This window comes from Melopsittacus undulatus, chromosome 16 (genome assembly GCF_012275295.1).
Source record: "Melopsittacus undulatus isolate bMelUnd1 chromosome 16, bMelUnd1.mat.Z, whole genome shotgun sequence".
Classification (NCBI taxonomy): Eukaryota; Metazoa; Chordata; class Aves; order Psittaciformes; family Psittaculidae; genus Melopsittacus; species Melopsittacus undulatus.
In genome coordinates this window covers 860,025-882,493 of record NC_047542.1, presented here as the reverse complement: position 1 = coordinate 882,493, position 22,469 = coordinate 860,025, and the positions used below count along the sequence as shown (strand labels likewise).

The window sequence follows — 22,469 nt, the reverse complement described above, 5'->3', positions numbered from 1 at the left end:
TCCCTAGATGACCTCCACAGGTCCCGTCCAACCCACCCTGTTCTATGCCCAAACCCCAAGGCCGTGCATCAATGTCACAAACACACATTGTTACACCGTGTTTTGTGGGACCTTTTTCATCCGCTGGGATATGAAGTTTATTTCAATGTACCGGTTTTTACCGGGGCTACTTCAGCGCTCCCTGCATAGCAAAGGACACCTCGGGTTTCACACCGGAGGAGCGGCAGAACGCGACCCGTGCTCGGCTCTTGCTGAGGGCCGTGCCCAGGCCCCGGGGGCGATCAAACCGCACCTCTGTAGCCGCACTTGGCCGCACCGGGGCCCGGCTCCGGTCCCTCCCAGCGCCGCTTCCCCCTCCGTGCCGTGCGGGGCCGCTCCGGAGGCCTCGCTGCGTGGAGCGGGCCCCGGGGCCGGGCCGCAAGCGGCGGCTGCCGCCCGTTGCCAGGCAACCGCGAGGCACCCAGAGGCGGGGTTGCGAGGGGCCTGACGCGCCTCTGTGACGTCATCATAGCGCGCCGCACGGGGAGAGGGAAGGGAGGGGGGGCAGGAGAGGTGTGCGGGCCGGGACCTTTCCCCGCCGAGGTGAGTGCGGCCGAACCGGGTCTGACCAGGCCTTACCGGCGGGGGGGGCACGGGAGCGGCGGGCGCTGCTCCGGGCCCGGCGGGGGAGCGGGGCCGCCGGGCTGGCGTTGGCCTGCGGCCGCCGGCGTGGGGCGGGGGCGACCCGGGCGGGGCAGGGAGAGAGGGAGGGGCGGCGTGCGGGCGCCCCCTGGCGGCGCGGAGGGCGGCCCGGGACATGTGGCCGTGCTGGCTGTGCCCGCAGGTGCCGGGCGCCATGGCCCCCCCCAAGGACATCATGACCAACTCGCACGCCAAGTCCATCCTGAACGCCATGAACGCCCTCAGGAAGAGCAACACCCTCTGCGACGTCACCCTGCGAGTGGAGCACAAGGACTTCCCGGCGCACCGCATCGTCCTGGCCGCCTGCAGCGACTACTTCTGCGCCATGTTCACCAGCGAGGTCGGTGCGCCCCGGGTGGAGGAGGCAGCGCTGCCCCCGGCTCGGGCTGCTGAGCCTGGAGCCTTCTGGATGCTCCCGTGGTGGCCCTGAACCCCCCCCCCCCCCCCCCCCGTTGTGGGTCTGGGTCTCTTTGGAGCTGCTCGTGCCCCTCGCAGTGTTGTAGGTCTCCCCATGGCAGCCCTTTATCGTGGCATGGTGGGAGTCAGAGGCTGCAGGTGGGACCGAGGTCCTGAGTCATTGTGCGTGACCAACCTGTGCACCAGAGAGCTGTCAGGCTGAGCTGGCAAACCAGAAGGCTCTGAATCATTCACTGGTTTTGTTTGCTAGTGGTGGGTTATGGTCTTCATGCTCCTGGGCATCTCTCTGGCCAGGCTGGTAACGTAAGATAGCCCTTTAAAACTGAAATGGGGGGTATGTAACTGATGCTCTGGTCTCTGTTTTGCACTGCCTGATCAGCTGGTATGTGATGGGTTGTGCTGCTGCTCTTGCAAAGAGGATGCAGCCTCGAGCGCTGGGGTTGGGCTGAGGCTGTAAGCCCCGGTTGCTGTACCCCTTGCACTCCTTGCATGCTGCTGTTCTGTATCACTGGAAGGTAATATTCATGTTAAATATGAGATGCTTTGCCTTGTATAAGTTAGAATCAGTCCTCGTGGCTTTTTCTTACAGATGGTTTCTATATCATAGCAACTTCCCCATTAGCAGGGAGAAAAATCACTAAGTAGCTCATTACTTTGCTAGCCCAGTAGGCCTTGCAGGAGAGAATAATTCTCTTTCTTTTATCCAGCAATGCACACTGATGGCAGAGCTGTCTGTGTGCCCCCATCTTCCCGTGCTGCGTTGGGTGAGCAGGTGCCTTGGCTTATATAGTCCTGTGCAGAGTAACCAAGACCAGACGTTTGTGGACTGCCCACGGGGCAGTGTGGTTTATGTCCATGTTCCATGAAGTTTGTACATTTGTCAGGTTTCTGCTCTTTCCCAGCATAAAGGAAATGTAATTACAAAACACACAAAGCAAATTCAGTCCCTGGAGGCTGAAGTTCTCTGTTTACCACTAGCCTCAAGGTGCACAGCAGTAGAGCAGACGGGCTCTACTTCATTGTGTTTGCCTCTATGTTCCTGTCAATGCTTTTGGCTTCCTGGACATTGTCTAGGCAGTGTGCAGAGATCCAGTCACCCTGGGAGCTACAGAACGTTCTTTGTGGCTGCTAACAAAAGCTGAGGATTGGTGTACTTTGGTACCCTCTCTAAACTGAGATCATTTCTCCTTCCTTCTTTATACTTTTATTTGTAATGTTACAGTGACCTTAATAGGTGCAATTCTTCCTAGAAAAAGAAGTGCATCTGGTGTCCAGGGGGGGTGACTGCTCGATCTGATGCTCCTGAATCGCCGCTGCTTGAAGGGTTTTCCTTCTTTTGGTTAGTTTGTATTTGTTCCAGAGTCCTTGGGTTGGTTTTGTATGGGAACACCAAATGACAAAGCTGCCAAGCGGCACACACAGTTCCTGTTTGTGGGAGAGCAGCCCATCCAGGAAATGACAGCTTGGTAAGCCCCAAAGTGGACCTGCTTCTCATGTGTGTCAGCAACAAGTATGTTGGTGAGTGCAGTGGGACAGCATTTGGTCACTCCCCAAACACTTGTGGGTACAGAGTGGTTTTGGCCACGGCTGTAACTCATGAGGGAGCTCCAAATGCCATGTTGCAGAAGGGACTAACAGTGTGTGAGGGCTTCCTTTGCATTTCATTGCTCACATCCTGTGAATCTGGGGTTACCTGGCTAGGTGCAACGTGTGGCTTTTGTCAGCCTTGGGCTGTACAAGGCGTTCAGAGCTGATGCCTGGGTTATGCCTAACGTCGTTCATCTGTGCATGGCCAGTGTAGCACTGAGACTGTCATCAGAGATCATCATCATAATGAATGGTGTTTAAGGTCCTTTCCAACCCAAACTCTTCTACGATTCTGTGACATCTGTGTCCTTTATTCGTTGTAGCAAACAGCCTGGTCTTGCTTTGGGAATGTTTTGTGTAGCCCAAGTTAGGAACTCATTTTAACTTCTATATACAATGCATGGCCTGTCGTAGAGCAGGTCAGACAAGGTAATCTGCTGTTCCTTCCTGACTCTGGACGCCATAAAGTTTGTTCACTGTGTCAATAGATTTGAAAGGCCTCTTCCTTCAGATTACTTTGAGTATCACCGTTCCTCCCTGTGCTCCTCTGTTGTGAAGTGTACCTCTCTGCATGATGGAAATGTCTCCATCTCAGCAGAGACATTTCTTCCCTTCTGCTGCTGTGTCATCAAATGCCTTTACAGAAATATCCTTGACTGCTCTTCTTTTCAGTGCTTCTGTTTCCTCCTTTTTCCCCAACTGTGGCAGATTCTAGGCCAAGCGATCATGCTTTTGCTCATACTGTCTGTTCACTGAGTCTCTGCTCAACCTGCCTATAACCAGCTTCAGGCTTATTCTTGGCAAGGAAAGTCATGGGCTTTCATCTGAATCATGCTTGCACTGATACTTCTTCAAAAGTCGGGGGGGAAAAAGGTTGTTTTTGCAGTGTGCTGCAGGGAGACATCCTTCTGTTGAGGTCCATTCCTGCTGCCAAGCTTGCAGCTCTGTGCAGGGTGTGATTAATGAGTCCACCTGCGAGCCCATTGTTCGTGAGCCATCAGAAGCTGTGCCAGCAGCTTTGTGATGGATGCGTTGAACCACAAACCCAATGCTTTGTGAAGTACAGTCTCAGTTCTGTACCTATAGAGGTGCATGTTTGGTGAATTGGCAGAATTTACTGTTCCCAAAGATTGATCCCTGAGATGGTAACGTTCCTTGGGGAATAAAAGTAATACCCTCAAATGATGTATTTTAGAGGTGATAAAATGGTCAGGGGAGAGAGTCAGGGTTGTGGAAGTACCATCACTGTGTGTAGTAGCATTTCTCTTTCTAATGGTTAAGCTAAACCTAAATTTAACCTTTAACTCTGAACTCTGGTCTATAAATACTCATTCTTTTCAGCAGCCTTCACCATAAGCTCACAGAATGGATCAGGGATTGACCACCTAGGACAGATTTCTGTTTGCTTTGGTTTTTACAGCAGAGCAATGAAGCAAGGACTCCATGTGCAGCGTGTCAGACACATCCAGCCCAGGGAGGAATTGCCCTGGACAGTTCCCTGTAGTAAAGCTTGGGGTTACTGTGTGGAGGAGAGAGTTCAGTTGTCTTACACAAAAGGCGCATGTAATTTCTGCTATCTCTAATCTCAGCTTGCTCATTTTACAATGCAGTTTGGCTGCCCTTCCAATCCACAATGAACTTGATCTCTTTTACCGTCTAAGTGAATTCTGTCAGGAAATTCCCTCTTTCTCCTTATTCTTTCAGTGAGCACAAGAAGAGAAAGGCCAAATCTCTGTGAAAAGCCCCCTGATAGATCCCATTTTTCAACCACTGCTGAGCATTGTTGGCTTTTTGACCACATTCCTGGAAAATAAACCTCTGTCTCCCTTCTGATGTACAGCTCTCCGAGAAGGACAAGCCCTATGTGGATATCCAGGGCCTGACAGCCTCCACCATGGAAATCCTGCTAGACTTCGTATATACAGAAACTGTCCACGTGACAGTAGAAAACGTCCAAGAGCTGCTCCCAGCTGCCTGTCTGCTCCAGCTGAAAGGTAATTCCCAAGGATCAGCACAAATTGCACACAGTTGGTGCTGTTCAGAGATCTGCTTTGTCCGACCTTCTGGAAATGGAAGGCAGATTGTGGGTGGCATGATATTTATAAGTGCTGACGTCAAACGTGGTCTGTTGTCTTGTGCGCTGTGGTCTCTTTGGTAGAGGAGCTGGAGATGATAAAACAGGTTATTGTTTCATGCTTTGGGATACTGTTTCTGCATGAGAATTCCCGAGAGGAACTGTGGGCTGTATAGCACATCAATGTTACAGCTCCATCGACTTAAAATAATAAGCAAATCCTAGATGTCATTTGACCTGCCGTCTGGGTTGTTAACAGACTGGTTGATGTCATTGCACGTGCACCTATGGAGATATCCCACACAAGTATCCCAAATCCCAGGCAACTATCAAAACGACATTGGAGAAAACCTAGAAATCTAGTGGCTGTATCCACTGACATGACATGGGTTTTGTTTAGAAGCTATGAAGCTGAGTGCAACTGACATTTGAGGCTCTTTCTAATACCAGATTTAGTGAAGTTTTGCGTTTAATACAATAGCCAGAGATGAAAACAGCCCCGACACGTGGTCCCTCCAAAGGAATATTTGCATATGTGTTTTTGTAGTGGTTTTAAGCTTGTTATTTGAGTTGGATTTTCATTCTTGTTTAGAACTTTCTTTTCTGAAGCCCTTTCCAAAGCAGTGCATTGGGAGTAAGCATGCAGTGCTCATTCACCCCTCCAATTTTCCGTAGGTGTGAAACAAGCTTGCTGTGAGTTTCTAGAAAGCCAGCTGGATCCATCAAATTGTTTGGGCATTCGGGATTTTGCTGAGACACACAATTGTGTTGATCTAATGCAAGCTGCAGAGGTCTTCAGCCAGAAACATTTTCCAGAGGTGGTTCAGCACGAAGAGTTTATCCTCTTAAACCAAGAAGAGGTTGAAAAGCTCATCAAGTGTGATGAAATTCAGGTAAAACCTGAACAGTACCATTACTATGCAAAGCATTGAAGTAAAGTGTTGAAACCAGTCAGGAATTAGTCCCTGTTTCTCGGGTGGACTTCTCACACAGTTCTTGAATTTGAAATTTCATTTCCACAAGCGGTTCTTGCAAGTAAGACATCACAATTAGTCACCTCTGCAGAGCTGTCGTTCCCTTGTCTCCACCTGTCCCTGGAGGAGCTTTCAGAGGTTACAGAGATGTCTCAATGCCTTCATTTCCCAACACCTGAACTTCTATTTGTAGGTCTTTGCTTGTTACTCAGCAGCACAAGGAATGCATTTGTCATCCCAGGCGTTCGGGTGGCAGAATGCGTGATGGCACCGGCTCCTCTGGCTCTTCAGGAAGTTAGATGCAGGTTTAGTTCCTTTCAAGTTGGTTTCTGGAGGCTTTTCTCTTTGGCTGGAACCTGCAAAATGCTTTTTTCAGATGTCTTATGACTAAATTGAACATTCCTTGGGAATGGGGAGGGGGCTTTTCATTGAGATGGACTTTGTAGAGAGTTGATGTTTGCTTTGGTTCTAAAAGACGCAATTGGAGCAAACCCTGTTCAGAGTTCACAGTAACATGAACTCTTAGAAGCAAACCAGTGTAAGTGATATCTTTGTGGAATTCCTGAAAAGCCAACACAGGGGTAGCCAGGAGGGTGTTCCTGATGTGTGCCTGGAAAGCCTGCCTCGAAAGTGGCCTTCAGCCAAGCTGACGTCCTCTTGTTGATAAACCTGCTTGGGAAAGAGCATGTGGGAGAGCAGTGAAAGACCCTGGCGCAGGCTGAGGTCAGCAGTGGAGGAAGGATGAGTGCGTTTGGGGCTTAATAAGCCACAGCTTTCATGCTGTGAAGGTCTGAGCTTATGTGGGTTGTGCTGAGTCCTGACATAACACTTCTGGACAGTGCTGGGGAAATAATGAGGAACTTCAGAACAGCCCAGCCAAACTGATGGGATGATGTGCACAGGCAAAGTAGATTGGAAGGACTGATTCAGGCCTTGCAGGCATCCTGTGAGGCGTGCATTGCTTGTAATGCCTTAGTTAGCTGTTGCTGTGGCAGTGCAGAGGTGATGTGATGTGTCAGAGGGTACTGAGGGAGCACCCGCACAAAATCCCCTGGTTGGGTGAGAAATGGAGTGGCAGGCCCTGACAGGGACACTGTGTGCAGTGTTCCATATTGTGTATTAGAAAATATATGATTTCATGAGCAACAAAGCCATGAAATACATCAGAGAACAGTTGAGGAGGGAATAAAACGATGTGGGATTGTTGCATGTAAGGAGGAAGTGGGAGAAATGGGAAATACTGAAGAAATCTGCTCTCCTTTTGTGAGCCCTAATTGTCCTTTCCCTGTAATTCAGATAGAAAGAGGCCATGTCAGATTACACTGTCACAGATATAAATCAATGGCTTGGAAGAATTGAGCCACAGCAGTGGCTCCCTGCTTCAGAGCATTTGGCACTAGACAGCTTCAAGCTGAACCTCAGAGTGGATCAGTCGTGTATTGGTGGGAAGGCTCAATCCTCTTATTACAATATTTCATTTTATCTTCATATTTAATAGCAGTTAACAGACCTCATGATAATAAATTCATGGCTCATTTGCTTTTACCTTGGCTGATCTGAAGATGTGCAAAAGGAAAACCAAGCCTAAATAATACATTACAGAGCTTCTTGCAGGTTTTAGCTCTTGGTATTCACAGATATCCAGAGCACCGGCAGGTCTCTAAAAGCATCAGATTGAGATGGTTTAGTCAGTGTGATCCCTGGCTGGGGTGTAAGCACCAGCATGTGCTGGTCCTAAATGGAGAAAGAAATAAACTAGTCATAGAACAAAATAAACAGGAGAAATAAACAGTACCATTCATGCCCTGGGGTTCTCCCCTCTGAAATCCAGTTGTTTATGGTTCCTTAAATGTGGATTAAATACTAAAGAAGCCTTCAAGTCAATGGGGATGGCTCAGGCATGGGGCTGCAGGGCAAGCAAGACCCTGCTCCACATAAATGAACCGTGATTCTGATCATCTTTATGGTAGAACTTTGACTTTGTGCAGAACCATAACTCCTGCTCCAGTGAGAACTCAGGGGAGCTGCCCTGTGAGTTACTGGACTCCCTCAGCAGTGAGTGATGTCTCCCAGCTTCTGGCTCTGCTGCACATACATGCAGCTCACTTCTGTGCCAGCCGTTGAGTAGGGCTGTAGGAAACATTGCAGTTTTAAGGACAAGAAAATGAGGGAATTTCACAGGGCTTGTAAATGGGAATTCCCACAACAGACTCTTCCTTGAAACGTCCTGCTCCCTGGGCTGACCGTGAAGTAGCATCAGCAGCCTGGAAGCTGTCAGGTCCATGGCAGCAGCTGCAGTGCTGCCCTGCAGCCTGCTCAGTGTGTGCCTCCTCTTCCCAGGTGGACTCCGAAGAGCCGGTTTTTGAGGCGGTTATCAACTGGGTGAAGCACTCCAAGAAGGAGAGGGAGGCATCGCTGCCCGAGCTGCTGCAGTACGTGCGGATGCCGCTGCTCACCCCCCGCTACATCACAGACGTCATCGACACCGAGGTACCCGCAGCATCCACGTGTCCCTGCCGTGCTCCCTGGTTGGGCCCCCAGTGGCCTAACACAACGTGTTAGAACAAGCTGCTTTCTCTACTTGATGCTTTTTGATGCTGACACTATGGAGTTGGCCCTTTCAGCTGGAGTGCCCACTGGTTTGCTCAGTTTGCTGTGCTGGCAGTTGCAGCACCCTGGTTTTTAGCTGGGAGGGCACCCCATCCAGAGCAATTAGTTATCTCCTCTGATGTATGTAGCATCTTTCTGTTGTCATCCCTTATGGTTTCTAACAAGTGCTTTCTGCCCTTTATTCACAAGTGCTGGCAGGTCTCCTCTAGGCTGAAAGCTGTTGGCATGCAATCCTGGGGAGGAATCAGGAATTGGTTTAGGTCATCAGGAGTTGGTTTAGGTGCAGATGGCATGTACCTTTGAATGAGGACAGCAGCTAAAGCCCAGGGCCAATACACAGCTAAGAGCCATGTCTAACACTGCTTCTTTGTGGGGTTGGGGTGTTGCAGGGGCAGACCAAAATGTAGATGAATCATAGAATGGTTTGGGTTGGAAAGGACCTTAAGATCATCCAGTTCCAACCCCCTGCCATGGGGAAGGACACCTCACACTAAACCATGGCACCCAAGGCTCTGTCCAACTTGGCCTTGAGCACTACCAGGGATGGAGCATTCACAACCTCCCTGGGCAACCCATTCCAGTGCCTCAGCACCCTCACAGGAAAGAATTTCTTCCTTGTGTCCAATCTAAACTTCCCCTGTTAAAGTTTTAACCCATTACCCCTTGTCCTGTCACTGCAGTCCCTGATGAAGAGTCCCTCTCCAGCATCCTCCAGCCCCCTTCAGATACTGAAAGGCTGCTCTGAGGTCTCCACGCAGCTTCTCTTCTCCAGGCTGAACAGCCCCAACTTTCTCAGCCTGGCTCCATACAGGAGCTGCTCCAGTCCCTGATAATAAGAGATAATGAAGCTTTTGCAATGGAACTTTAAGTCTGAACAGGAAGTGATGCTGGCCCTGTGCAAGGGTTGACAAGAAGGCAGGGGGAAGGTCAAACCAGCATTCTGATGGTGATGTGAGGTAATCAGTGGTTACTAGCCCTTGTAGCCTGACAGGTGCTGAATGTTCAATGACAGACTTCTCTACATAGAAAAATGGCTGATTTAATAACATTCATCTCTAATGTGATGGCCTTTTCAGATGTTCTTAAATAAGAGCAGCTAACAGGCCATTAAGTTCTGCTAGGGCTAAAATGTGTTTAGTCAGATAGTTACGATCCACAGTAAACTGAAACTGAAGCTAACACAAAAGAGACTGGGGCCAAAACAATTAGATCTGTTCCAAAACCAGCCTAAGCTGCTGTGTATACAGGACCTCAGCTTTCTTAGTGCACGGGATGGCCTTTCCAGCCTGGAAGTGACACACACTGGTGGGACACCATCATCTCAGGGCAGCACAGAGAGGAGTGTTGGCCCTGTATGGCGTTATGTGCTCTGAGCACCCTGGCTGCCTTGTACTAGCACTGAGAACTAGATCTTAACTTACTCCAGCAGCTACATACAGCCCCAAACACCCAAAGGGGACTGAATGCTGCACTTTCAGGGGAGGTTGGTCCAGGCCCTCAGCCAGGGAGGGAATTACATGGCATTGTGCAGGGAGATGAGCCTGTCCTTGGGCTTCATAGTTACACTTCCCATGTGCCCATGGATCAAGCTGAACTGCTCCATTGGGCTGTGCTCCTTGTGTCTTCTTTGATGGCAGGTGTATACTGAGAAGTGATTATGTAGGGCACATCCAGCCAAGCTGATTTCAGGTGTGGTTTCACTGCCAGTCCTCCTTTTCAGGCGTGTTTCTACTGGCTTTAAATGTAGAAGTGGTTTTTCCTTGGTTTTCCAGTATAGTTATTTTCATGATGGAACCTGCAGTGCCAGACTTTGTGTGAGAATTGACCCATAACTTCTCAGCTGCGGTCCAGTCTTCAGCTGTCTTTGCATTTCACTGTGTGCAATATTTGCACCATGACAGTACCAGCAACAGCCTGCACACAAGTCATTTTTATGCTGTCTGAACTGATGAGAATTGGCTTTAGGACAGCGTTTCTGAGGGATCTTAAAATACCTCCCATGTACCAGTGACTCTTGTTTTTCCTCAGCCGTTCATACGATGCAGTCTGCAGTGCAGAGACCTCGTAGATGAAGCTAAGAAATTCCACCTTCGGCCCGAGCTCCGCAGTCAGATGCAAGGACCTAGGACAAGAGCACGTCTAGGTGAGCAGCAAGGGACAGGTCACTGTGAAGGTCTGGGGCACTGGCAGGTATTGTGTTATACACCATGTCTGGTGCCTTGTGATTGTGCTGAAGCGCTTCACAGCAGTAACTTGTCAATGCACAGTCCCCAGTGATACAGGAAGGGGCCTGGAGGAAAGGACAGAGGTGTGTTTGTTTTCAGAGCACACTTGTTTAGCGGCTGTGTGGGGACTACTTGGTTGCCTTTAATCCCAGGCCTCTGAAATCCCAGTTTCCTGGGTTGCTGGTGCCTCCAGATAGGTCTGTCTCAGTGTGCAGCTGTCCAAGAAGAAGGGAAAGAGTTTCATCCTGTCAGTGTCAGAAACAAAAAGAGCTGTGAGGTAAGAGGCAGCTGTGTTACACTGAAGATGAATTTTCAGCAGAGAATCTGAGAGGAGAAAGCCCAGAGAGGGAGATGGAGAGATCCTTCTTTCCCTGCAGAGGTCCTGCATGTTGCCTTGTTTGCTGGGAACATCCTGCATTGGTTTCAGGGACAGTTCAGCTCAAGCTGTCCTTTTAGAAAGACACATTTCATTTTATTCTAGTTGAAATGCTTCACCTGATAAAGGGGACGTCACAAAACTGGCTTGTTGTTTAACCGTGCAGGTAAAAACTGTTGCATCTTAATGCTAAGGTTCATCTTCTGGATTCAGCCCTACCTTTTTTAACTGATTCCATACCATCTGCTGTCAGCAATGCTCTTGACGTGTGTCACCTATAAACTCTGATCAAGTTGTGTATTAACTTTCTATGGAAGAGACTGAAGTGACTGAGGGGATGCTCGTAAGGTTTTACAGCTGTGATAGAAGCCTGCCTTCAAGGCAGTCATTACAAGGGAAGTTAAAGCACTTCAGGTCACAAGTGTTATTTAACAGTCACAGAGAAAATAAGAACTCTGGGACCATCTTGGGGAAGAGAAAGGAAAGGGAAAGCCCCTCTGAAATAAAACACATAAGAATCAGCTTGACTGGCTTCTCAGTGAAATGGGGAACTAAAGTGCCATCTGGTCTGGATGTCACTTGTAAATGAGGGGAAAAGGCCTTGTTTGGTGAGGAGGCTGCAGGGAAGCAGCCATCCTCCTTCAGCTTTTATGGGATAGGAAGAGGTTTGGGAAAAGGGGGGGAAAGAATACAAAGGAAGATATACCCAAGCCAATGTCAGCACCTAACTTAGCCAGCTTGTCTTCTCAAAGTGCCTCTAATACTGGGAGGAACAGCCCTGGAGCAGAGAGCTCCTAAAACCTGAGTTAGTCCTATTGCCATGCACCCTGGAAGAGTTTCTCTCTCTTCTTCCCTGCTGAGTTCCAAGTGCCCTTAGCCAGGTTAGGTGCCTGCTTCAGAATATTGATGAAAACCGGGATTTAGAGGCAGCTTGTCCCCCCGAGGAAGCATGAGTGTTTCTTCACGTGATTCCCTTTGGTTGTGAAGGGATTGACTTGACTTTGCTCTCCCTCTTTGCTCTAGGGGCTAATGAAGTCCTGCTTGTGATCGGCGGCTTTGGCAGCCAGCAGTCACCTATTGATGTAGTGGAGAAATACGACCCGAAGACTCAGGAGTGGAGTTTCTTGCCAGTAAGGGACCATTTTTGACCACCACTGGCTGTGCTCAGGCACTGCTCCCATAACAGCAGCAATATAACGTTCCTCATTGGGCTGTCCTTCGTGTTCTGCTTAGCATTTCTGCCATAAATCCTTTGGAGTTGCTGTGGTTTACACAGCAAATGCTGAAACCACATTTGGAGATTTGCTAAATGAGTTTTGGGTGAGGGGTGGTTGTCATGTTTCTAATCAGATGAGCCTACAGAGAACCACATTTTGTTGTGGGAGTGGGACTTATCATGTTTCTTATTGAAGGGTTGTGAAGCTTTAAGGTTAGTGATAATAATTGAAATGTCACTAGGAATAGGATACTTTCTTTCAGGCAGGCTGCAGGGTCTCTCTGGTCCCATTGTTTCTGAGCATAATGGGGGACAGTATGGAAAAGATAATTCCTGCACTGAAGAGTATTTCAGACTAAGTTTAAAATCACCTTTATCTGTGTGAAATGGTGGAGAACTGCTGCTTCTTTAATATTGCTAATCCAGTATCACTTGGGGGCTCAGAAGTCTGTTACGGTTTTGGAGGCTAAAAGCCTCAGGTATTCCGAGTCTCCACATTTTCCTATGAGCAGTCTCTGCAGGAAGCCAGTGGGAGGCACACAAGCCTCCAAGATGCATCAAAGATTCAGTAGCAGCATAAATGACATCTAATGCAAAACATTTCAGGGCAGAGAGACCTGACTATGAGAAGAGCACATGGCAGAGGCAGAGGAGGGCAGGCACAGTCGTTGAAGGCTGCATCCTTTAAACCCAGTTGGCCTCTGTGGTAGGGGGATGGAGAAATGGTGCTGCTCTCCCTGCATCCCTGGGATCTCCCCTCCTTTGTTCCTTTCCTGTTGCAGAGCATCACCCGTAAGAGGCGCTACGTTGCCACAGTGTCCCTGCACGATCGCATCTATGTGATTGGGGGGTACGACGGTCGCTCTCGGCTCAGCTCGGTGGAGTGCTTGGATTACACCTCGGATGAGGATGGTATCTGGTACTCCGTGGCTCCAATGAACGTACGGCGAGGCCTGGCCGGAGCCACCACCCTTGGAGGTACGTCCTGGTCACCAGGCTGATAGAGCAGCACAGCTTGTGCAGTTCTCGTCCTGAAAGGCCCTGAGCTGGGACGTGCAGAGTGGGCTGGCCCCGAGGGAGGAGGTGAGTCTGAAATGCTCATCAGCTGGAGGAGCAGGAGAAGTGGAAAACTTGCCCACGGATCCTGAGAGGAGCTCTGCCTCCGCTTCGTTCTTACTGCATGTGTCTGTGCATCAGGGGAAAGGAATGCTGTGATTATGGTGTGGGAAGCTCTCGAGGTGGTTGACAGTGTCGTGTGTTACTGAGCACAGGATAGCGAGTACAGCAATAACCATCCAGCACCCGAGAGAGGCTGAAACTGGAGCATCTGCAGGGAAGGATTCTTAGGATGCTGGGGAGGTGCTGATGTGCTGAGAGCAATAGGCAGGGTTCTGAGGCATAAAAATCTAACTGGGGGGGGGGTGCACTTGCTCTTTCATCATCAGAAAGAAGCAGATTTAAGGGCCAGATGGGTTTGTTGTTTGTTTGGCCTGTGAGCAGGCTAATGCAGTGAGCTAGGGTGGTGAGTCTGGGTTTGCTTGGGCTCCAAATGTGCCAAGATCTGCAGTCATTCCTGTGTTCTGCAGTCCACAGTATAGTTTGGCTCCATCTGTGAGGGCCTTCATGCTCCATGTGCATGTTTGCTGCTTGACTTGCTGAGTCCAAGCCCTGTCCAACGTTGCAGACATGATCTATGTTTCCGGTGGGTTTGACGGCAGCCGGCGGCACACCAGTATGGAACGGTACGACCCGAACATCGACCAGTGGAGTATGCTGGGAGACATGCAGACAGCACGGGAAGGTGCGGGGCTTGTTGTAGCTAATGGAGTTATCTACTGCCTCGGTAGGTACCTGCAGGGCCTCCTGCAAACACTTGCTGACAGTACAGTGCTGTCTGTGGTGTCATGTGCAGGGGAGAAGGTTTTAACTGACACAGCAATGTCAGGGAATGCAGCCTGCTCCCATCACAACGGCTTAGCCTGGAGCTGCCATACACCCACAGTAAATGCTGTCAGAAGCAAATGGGACACAATCAGCCTTTGAGGGGCAGCAGGGGGATGAGCAGTGCCAGCTGAGGCTTGCATGGACTGGGCAGTGGCTAAAATCATACAATCATAAAACGGTTTGGGTTGGAAGGGTCCTTAAGATCATCCATTTCCACCCCCTGCCATGGGCAGGGATGCCTCACACTAGACCATGTTGTTCTATCCAACCTGGCCTTGAACACTGCCGGGGATGGGGCAGCCACAGCTTCTCTGGGCACTCAGCACCCTCACAGGGAAGAGCTTCTACCTTATATCTAACCTGAACTTCCCCTGTTGAAGTTTAATGCCCTAGAGATGAAGCACAGAGCCACAGGACAGAGGATGCATTTGATCCACACAAAGCAATGGCAACTGTAATGCTCCAGAACTGTATCCAGAGCCATACATTATCCTTTCTTTTTCCTGTAGCACTTGTTTCATTTGCAGGGGCCCACACTAGCTGTGAACACAGAGTGCTGGAGGGCAAAGCACTCTGAAGATGCACCCTCTGGGCCCAGTGCTGTACCCACATTTATTGCAGCCCTGTTCCTGGGGAACCATTGGATATTGGACACTATGGGTTTCAGTTCCCTCTCCCAGATTGCTCTTCCTCAGGCTGTCCCGAAGGCAAAGAACAGTGTGGGGGACATCTGTTGTCCCCCAGGCTGAAGGACCTTTGCTGAAGCTGCACAAAGAGATTTGTTGGTATCCTCTTGTGAAACAGCTCTTTGAGACATCACATGGAGCCTTCTGGCATCAGCTGGCGGATGCAGCACAGACCCTGAGCCAGCACCAGGTCTGGAAGCAGAACATCTGCTTTAGCAGCACAGCATCGACACTGGCACCAGCACAGTGCTGACCTGGTCATACTGGTGTGGAGAGTGATGCTCTGCCCAGCATGGCTCCGGTCTGGCACTGCAAGCTGCAGGGAGCCCTTATCTTTGCCAGCCCCAGCACGCTGTGGGTTGTGCTGGTTGCAGTGCGATGCTGGGCTCAGGAGGAACTGGTGTTGCTGCTCTCTACACAGAAAACGTTGCCCAGAAGCCTGTCCCATGGTTTGCACCTGTATTTCGTTTCAGGGGGCTATGATGGACTGAACATACTGAACTCTGTCGAGAGGTACGATCCTCACACTGGACACTGGACAAATGTCACCCCAATGGCCACTAAGCGCTCAGGTAAGAGCTTGAGGTCAAAATGTTTTGTGTTGTGCTGAGGGAGCTTGTGCTGGCTTGTTCTGCTGCCCTGGAGGATGCTGACAGCTCCAAAGGGTGCTTCAGCTTTGAGAGGGTATGATTTTAGAGCATGACTTATCTTCCCAAGAGAAAAAGCTGATTTTCCTATGTCTGAAGTCTCCATCCCCTGCTAAGATGCGCATAGAGGGATGTTTTTGTGGGTTTAGAGGTTACAGGGAGGGAGAGGAAGTCCTGTGTGACTTCCATAACTAGGAACGGTGTCCAGCGCGGAGAAACAGCAGCAAGGCACAAAGTACAGACCATAGTGCAAGATAATGGGATGGGCTGAGTTGGTTTTCGTCAGCTCTTGTTTCTCTTCGTCTCTTAGGGCAGATTCTGGAGGTAGGCCACCCCTCAGAAACCTTGCCCATGCTGCACTGCTAGATCTGACTTCCCTGCTTAGGTCTTGTCCCTTTCTCAGCCAAAGTCTTCCTCTCTGAAGCTGTTAGAGAGCTCACTGGGACAGCCCGGCTGTTCCCAGCTGGTTTGGTGCTCTTAGCAAGAACAGGCAGGGAAGGTGAGGTTGTGTTCAGTGGAACAGAAAGTCCCTTATACCCTGTTTATAAGAGCAACAGATCAGTGGCCAAGAGCTGCAGAGCATCTGGCTTGTTTCCTTCAGGATACTCATCAGTGCAATAGTTACACATTGGTGGTAACAGCTTGACAGGGTTTGCTCTGCTTTCAGATGTAGGTCAAAACAGCAGCTGGTGTTGGCAGGAGCACCCAGGGCCATTAAATGCCTTGTTCTCTCACTGTGTTCTTGGTGCTTTACCTGAAGGGAGCTGCAGATGAGGAGCAGAGGTTGGCAGGGGCTTGTTTGCTGCTGTTGTCATCAATTCCCAGCTGTATTATTGATCGTGTGAGAACAGCTGCTCAGACAGATGGTTCAGCTACTTCCATCTCTGTGACTGCAACAGGCACCACTTTTCATTCACCTGCCTTCCAGAGGAGCACTGGCAAGCAAATCCCTCCTCCAGCCTCGCAGGGAGCAGTCCTTGCTACATGCTTCCAAGGGCTGGGTGACACCAGGGAGCCATGAGCACCAGAGAAACCTATCTCTGTGCTGACAGAGTCCCAGCTTCAGCAGAGCGAGCTTCGTGCTGGGCTGTTCAGGGAGTAGTTGGGTGGTTTTCAGCCAAGGCGAACACCCCACATTGCCAGTGCTGCCCCAGCTGCAGTGCTGTTCAGGCCCCCCTTATGCCAGAGATCCAGCAGCATTTGGTAGTTACAGGGTTTCAGGTATTGTATTAGAGGCAGCAACAACAGCAGACACTGGGGTATGGCAGCTCTCTTGGGGGAGATATAAGAAAACGTCCTCTGAAGAGGGAGGAACTGACCCAGTTCATCCTTGCAGCAGTGAGCCCAAGGCCCAGTGCTCCCAGTGTCGCTCATGGCCCTGACTGTGCTGCCTTCTCTCTCTGTCTCTAGGGGCTGGAGTGGCTCTGCTGAATGACCACATTTACGTGGTGGGTGGGTTCGACGGGACAGCACATCTCTCCTCTGTGGAAGCCTATAACATTCGCACTGATTCCTGGACCACTGTAACGAGCATGACAACCCCACGCTGCTACGTGGGGGCCACGGTGCTGCGGGGACGGCTCTATGCCATCGCTGGGTAAGTGGCTGCCCTGGGCTGGAGTGGGGAGAGATGCCCTGCAGGAGCCAAGGTGACTCTGCCCTGGTCCAGGCGGCCTCTCCTCCTATTTCCATTCCAAGCTTTATGAGGAGATGCAGCCCAGAGGGACCGTGCCCAGTGTGACCAAGCACGGTGATGGGGCAGCACCAAGACAGGCAGGAGAGCAGCAGCAGACAGCAAAATGCAGCCTGATGCAGCAGTTTCATTTCAGGCTCTTTCTGTACACAGCTGTCCAGCCTCCCAGGAAGGGCTCTGAATGCCTCAACCTCATCTTTCTGCAGCATCCCTCACCTGTAACCTTCCTGCCTTGCAGGTATGATGGCAACTCACTGCTGAGCAGCATTGAGTGCTACGATCCCATCATTGACAACTGGGAAGTGGTAACCTCCCTGGGGATGCAGCGCTGTGACGCTGGAGTCTGCGTCCTCCGGGAGAAGTGATCTGGAGGGACCTTGGCAAGAACATGCTGAAAAGTCTCAGCTGGAGGAAGAGTCCAAAGTGGTTTGCAGTGACTGTTCTTGAGAGCTGTGGATGCTGTGGAAATAAGCACCAGACAAGCAGCTTTCTGTGCTGCTTTTGACTAGAGCATGTGCATAAACGTGTTATCTCAGCAGTCATTCAAAATCAGGGGCTCTGTGTGAAGGTGGTGAAGCAGATCAGGAGAAGCTGTGCTCTCTGCTGTTCCTGTGGCTAAGTCTATCGGCAGAGCAGAGATGCCCCCAGCCTTGGTGTCAGCCAACCTGGTGGATTGCTCCCAAGGATGTGTACATACAACTGGGTGGTCTCTTCAGCCACTGCAGGACCACACAGGTCCTGTGGTTGCTCTTGGCCATGTGGATGTGTGAGGGTGAACCCAGCTGCTCTTATGTTCTGGCTACAAATCATCTTGTACATACTGAATGTTTAACATTGCTCCTCAAGCGCACATCGGTGCAGAGCCAAACTGAGCGAGCGTGAATAAGTGGGTCCTGCACTGTAGCTATGTCTGCAGGTTCCTCACAGGTCTGCACATGGAGTTGCAGATTAAAGCTGTGAACTACTGAGACCCAAAAGCCTGGGGCTGCAGGGGACAGAGGGCAGGGGGAAAGCTCATTGCCTTGTGTAGAAGCAGGTCTGCAGCGTTTGTGCTTTGATCAGGGGCTCAGCAAGGTTCAGCACATTGTACTTCCCTCAAAAAGCTTGACAGCAGCTGCAAAGAGCTGCATTTCCTGGCAGCAGGAGCCTTGCTGTGCTGTGGCAGTGCCTTTGCTCCCAGCCCTGTGGGGAGGTCACCATGCAGAGGTCAAAGCCCTGAAAGCAGGGATGCAGTCACTGCTATCGCATGGGTTTTGCTGGTGAGCAAGTGGGGGTTGCCTGCGGGCGATCTCGTCCAGCACACCCCCATCAGCCTCTCAGTCAAGTTCACCCTGTCGACTTTCCTTTCATGTAGGATTCTTCTGCTTCCAGGGCTGTTGTGGAGTGACATCCAGGATTCCCTCCTCCCTTTTGTTCTCGGCTCTTTAATCCCCTGCCTTGGAACTCCACACCCTCTTACAGGAGCTGTCCTTCGCTGGAGCCCTCCCTCCTCAGCATGTCCCCTGCCTTGCTGCGTTTCTGGGAGCACGGGCTCCGTGTAGTGCTGCTCGTTGAGCTTACTGCTGACTCCTCGCCTGGGGGACAGGGTGGGATCAGGGACGTTGGTAGCATGACTCCATGAAGCACTTTCAGGCACCGCTCTGCCCTTCTGCGTTTGTTTCTATCCCACACGTGTTCTGTGGTTTGGTTTCCTATGTTTATTTTTTAAGGAAGATATAAAGAATAAAATATTTCCTGAGCCAGTGGGAATTGGGTTTCTGTTCTCTGCCTTCACACCATCGGTGTCACTGTTGGGTGTGTACAAACCCCATGGTAGATCAGGCAGCAGCCTTCGGCTCTACCAACACTGCAGCTTCAGTGGGGTAGTAAAAACAGCTCCGTCTGTGGAGAGCCACAGCACAAAGCCCATTCGGCCTGGACCACCTGCAGACAGGGTGGGTTTGTTGCAGGGTCTGCTGGGGAAGAGCGTGGCAGCAGAGAAAAGGCTGCGATAGTCTGGTGAGGCACTGGAATGGGTTGCCCAGGGAGGTTGTGAATGCTCCATCCCTGGCAGTGTTCAAGGCCAGGTTGGATGAAGCCTTGGGTGATGTGGTTTAGTGTGAGGTGTCCCTGGGCATGGCAGGGGGGTTGGAATGGGATGATCTGAAGGTCTTTTCCAACCCAAACTGTTCTATGATTCTATGGTTCTAATAATCTACAGTGATAACTGGTTAACTGATAACATGAGCCAGTGCATCCTGGCCTGGATCAGCACCAGTGCAGCAGCAGGGCCAGGGCATCCTGTGCTCAGCTCTGGGTCCCTCACTGCAAGAGAGACCTTGAGGGGCTGGATGGGGCCAGAGAAGGGAATGGAGCTGGAGCAGGGCCTGGAGCACAAGAGATGTGGAACGGCTGAAGGACCTGGGGGTTCACATGGAGAAGGCTCAGGGGGGACCTGATGGCTCCCTCCAAGTGCCTGCAGGAGGATGGAGCCAGGAGGGGCTGGGCTCTGCTCCTAAGGGATAGAACAAGGGATGGGACAAGAGGGAACGGCCTCATGCTGAGGGTGATCCCGAGGTGCGGACGCAGCAGGACCAGGGACAGCACAAACCGGCTCCACAGACCGGGGTCCCCATGGGCCCCGGCCCGGAGACAAACCGCGGCCACCGCGCACGCGCAAGGCGTGCCCAACGTCACTGTGCCACGCCCCTCGGGTGGTGACGGCACGCAGCGCGCCTGCGCGGCTATGGCGGCGGCCTGTGCAGGGATGGAGGCGGCAGCAGCGGCGGTGCCTGCTCCCTCACCTCCCCCTTCTGCCGCCGCCGCCCCGGGCTCGGCCGAGCTGGTGTGCGCGGAGGGCCGGAACCTGAAGGCGGTGCTGTGCCAGCGCTGCGGCTCCCGGGTGCTGCTGCCCGGCGCCGCCACCTTCACCCGCCGTGAGGTACCGGGGCGCGGAGGGGCCGGGCGGTGAGGTGACGCTCTGTGGGCGGGGCGGTGAGGGCGCCCCCTGCAGGCCGGGCGGTGAGGTGACGCTCTGTGGGTGGGGGGGTGAGGGCGTCCCCTGCAGGCGGGGCGGTGAGGTGATGCTCTGTGGGTGGGGGGGTGAGGGCGCCCCCTGCAGGCGGGGCGGTGAGGGCGCCCCCTGCAGGCCGGGGGGTGAGGTGACGCTCTGTCTCTCGCAGCTGCTCCTGCCCGCCATGAGGAAGAAGGCGGCGGCGGCTGCGGGCGGCGGCAGCGGGGACGTGGTGCGGGAGCACTGGCTGGTGCGGGACATGTTCTCCTTCGAGAACGTGGGCTTCACCCGCGACGTGGGCAACGTCAAGTTCCTGGTGTGCGCCGACTGCGAGGCGGGGCCCATCGGCTGGCACTGCCTCGACGACAAGGACAGCTTCTACGTGGCGCTGGAGCGTGTGGCCCACGAGTGACAGCGGCGCTGCCCGCGGGCCGGGTGGAGCCGGGCACCCGCCCGGCAGCGGCAGGGCCCTGCAGACTGAGCCCGGTGCGGCCCTCACCGCTGAGCCCCCCCCGGGGGAAGGACAGCACCGATGGAGAGCCCCAGTTGATGCGGGGATGCCGCACGGTGACACCTGGCAGTTGATTGGCCTGGCCTGGGTCACCTCTTCCTTGTTGGAGGCTGTTTCTCGGACGTGCTAAGATGGGTTTGTGGCACAGCCGTGGGAATGTGGGTGCTGGCACAAGGGCAAGGGGAGGACAGGACAGCTTAAAGTGTCTGAACTGCAGCCAGAGCACTTCACAGGGTTAAGGCTGTATCTTCTGTTCATTCATGGAAGAAATGTCCCCTGTCCTGAACGCTGATGTTTAGGTCCTCTAAAACCTCATCCTGCCTGACAGCTGTACTCTGTAATAGGGTATGGCAACTAAAGAGTGTATAAGGCATTTTAACTAACACTGTGTGCAGCTCTGTTAGCTGAGACCTTGGGAATAACATACAAGTTTACAGACATAAAATGTGCAACGTCATCATATTTCCCAGCAGCAGGAATGAAGGGATTCCAGCCTGAAAAGGACTTGAATCATTGGACAAGCAGTGCCCAGTGACTGCGTGACAGGGTGCTGAAGAATGTCAAAACAGCCATGCAGCTGTTAAACAGAGAACCTGGGATGGGATTTCTCCTCTGTAAAACAGCTGTAGGGGCAGTGCTGGGGTGTTGTGTCCAGTTCTGGTCTCTGCCTTTTAATAGGGGCACAAAGCTAATTGCAGATCGAAGGAGGCTGCAGCAGCCGTGGTTCTCACTGTATTTCTCTTTTAGTAACTGTGGTCCATTCTCCATTTGCAGCCCTCCCCATGTGAATAATGCAGCAGCTTCCCAGTGGTTGTCCTGACTCAGGCCATGCCTTACTGCAGGAGGTACAGCAGTGCCCTGTTCAATAAACACTGTGTCAGTACCAGTGCCCCTGTAAAGGCACAGGTGTCATTGTGCTGGGATGGTGAAGTTGTTCTTGTCCCCAGAATGGAGAATGGTTGTACTTAAAGATTAGCAGTGTTGTTGGCACAGGGCTGCAGCAACAGTTTTTCACCACTCAGCTTTGCTGGCAGGGATCTGTAAGGCAGGCACAACCCCAGGTAGGTTTTCCAGACAGGCATCTGCAGGGCGGGTGAGGGAGAAACAAATCCTTCCTTTTCCCAGTGCACTTGGAAGTTAATAATGCAGAACCCCAAGATGCTGGCTGTTCTGGAAGCATGCTGTGGGCAGGGGAGGAAGAGAGGCAGCTCCATAGGGTGGAGATTGAGGCTGTCAGCGTGGGTCAGAGGCCAGTCCTGTGCTGTATCCTTGCTAAATGTGTCACATGCACATTTGACATGAAAACCATGCTGCTTTCCTCCTGCCCTCCTTGTCCTTATCCCTAAGCCCAGTAACTGAACATACCCTTCAAGGACATGTACATAGAAGGGCTGGAGAGCTTCCTTTGGGTTCTGCACAGGCACAGCAAAACAGTGGGATCACATTGCTTAAATTTCACATTTCCCTTGGATTGTTGTGTGTTAGGGAAGGTTTTGACCTGTAGCACCTACATTATAGTGGTACTCCTATGAAATGTGCTGCACAGTAGTTTCTGTTTGAAGATGCCACTGTGTGGAAGAGGTTTATGGGTATCAGCTTGCTTAATGATGAGTAAATGACACTTCTCAAACACATGGTACACGTGGATTCCTGATACTGGGGAGCAGTCAGTGGGTGGCACTGGGGTGGAGCTGAGATGGTGGTGAGAGATCTCATGTCAAAGGCCTGCACATCATTACTGCAGAGATTTGACTCCAGTGCAGCACAACATTGCTCAGTGATGGTGGGTAATGAAAACTTGCCCTTCAGTGGGCAGATGTGCTGAATGGATGCATC

The 22,469-nt window shown here is 51.7% G+C and overlaps 2 protein-coding genes across 3 annotated transcripts; both read left to right on the top strand.

Moving 5' to 3' along the window:
- Positions 1 to 487: 487 nt before the first annotated feature.
- On the top strand, positions 488 to 18,879 carry KLHL12 (kelch like family member 12). 2 transcript variants are annotated; one of them, XM_034069818.1, is made up of 12 exons: positions 488 to 582; positions 824 to 1,021; positions 4,526 to 4,679; positions 5,435 to 5,652; positions 8,074 to 8,223; positions 10,372 to 10,486; positions 11,968 to 12,074; positions 12,943 to 13,138; positions 13,845 to 14,003; positions 15,264 to 15,362; positions 16,848 to 17,034; positions 17,369 to 18,879. In XM_034069818.1, exons 2-12 carry the CDS (start codon positions 836 to 838, stop codon positions 17,493 to 17,495), a joined length of 1,698 nt encoding a protein of 565 aa, XP_033925709.1. In that variant the 5' UTR covers positions 488 to 582; positions 824 to 835; the 3' UTR covers positions 17,496 to 18,879. The 2 variants fall into 2 exon arrangements, with proteins under 2 accessions (XP_033925709.1, XP_033925708.1); XM_034069817.1 differs by lacking the exon at positions 488 to 582 and having other exon boundaries at positions 797 to 1,021.
- Positions 18,880 to 19,836: 957 nt separating this feature from the next.
- RABIF (RAB interacting factor) lies at positions 19,837 to 22,265 on the top strand. Its single transcript, XM_034069933.1, has 2 exons — positions 19,837 to 20,050; positions 20,292 to 22,265. The coding sequence occupies exons 1-2, from the start codon at positions 19,856 to 19,858 to the stop codon at positions 20,532 to 20,534; spliced, it is 438 nt and encodes a 145-aa protein (XP_033925824.1). The 5' UTR covers positions 19,837 to 19,855; the 3' UTR covers positions 20,535 to 22,265.
- The last annotated feature ends 204 nt before the right edge of the window (positions 22,266 to 22,469 follow it).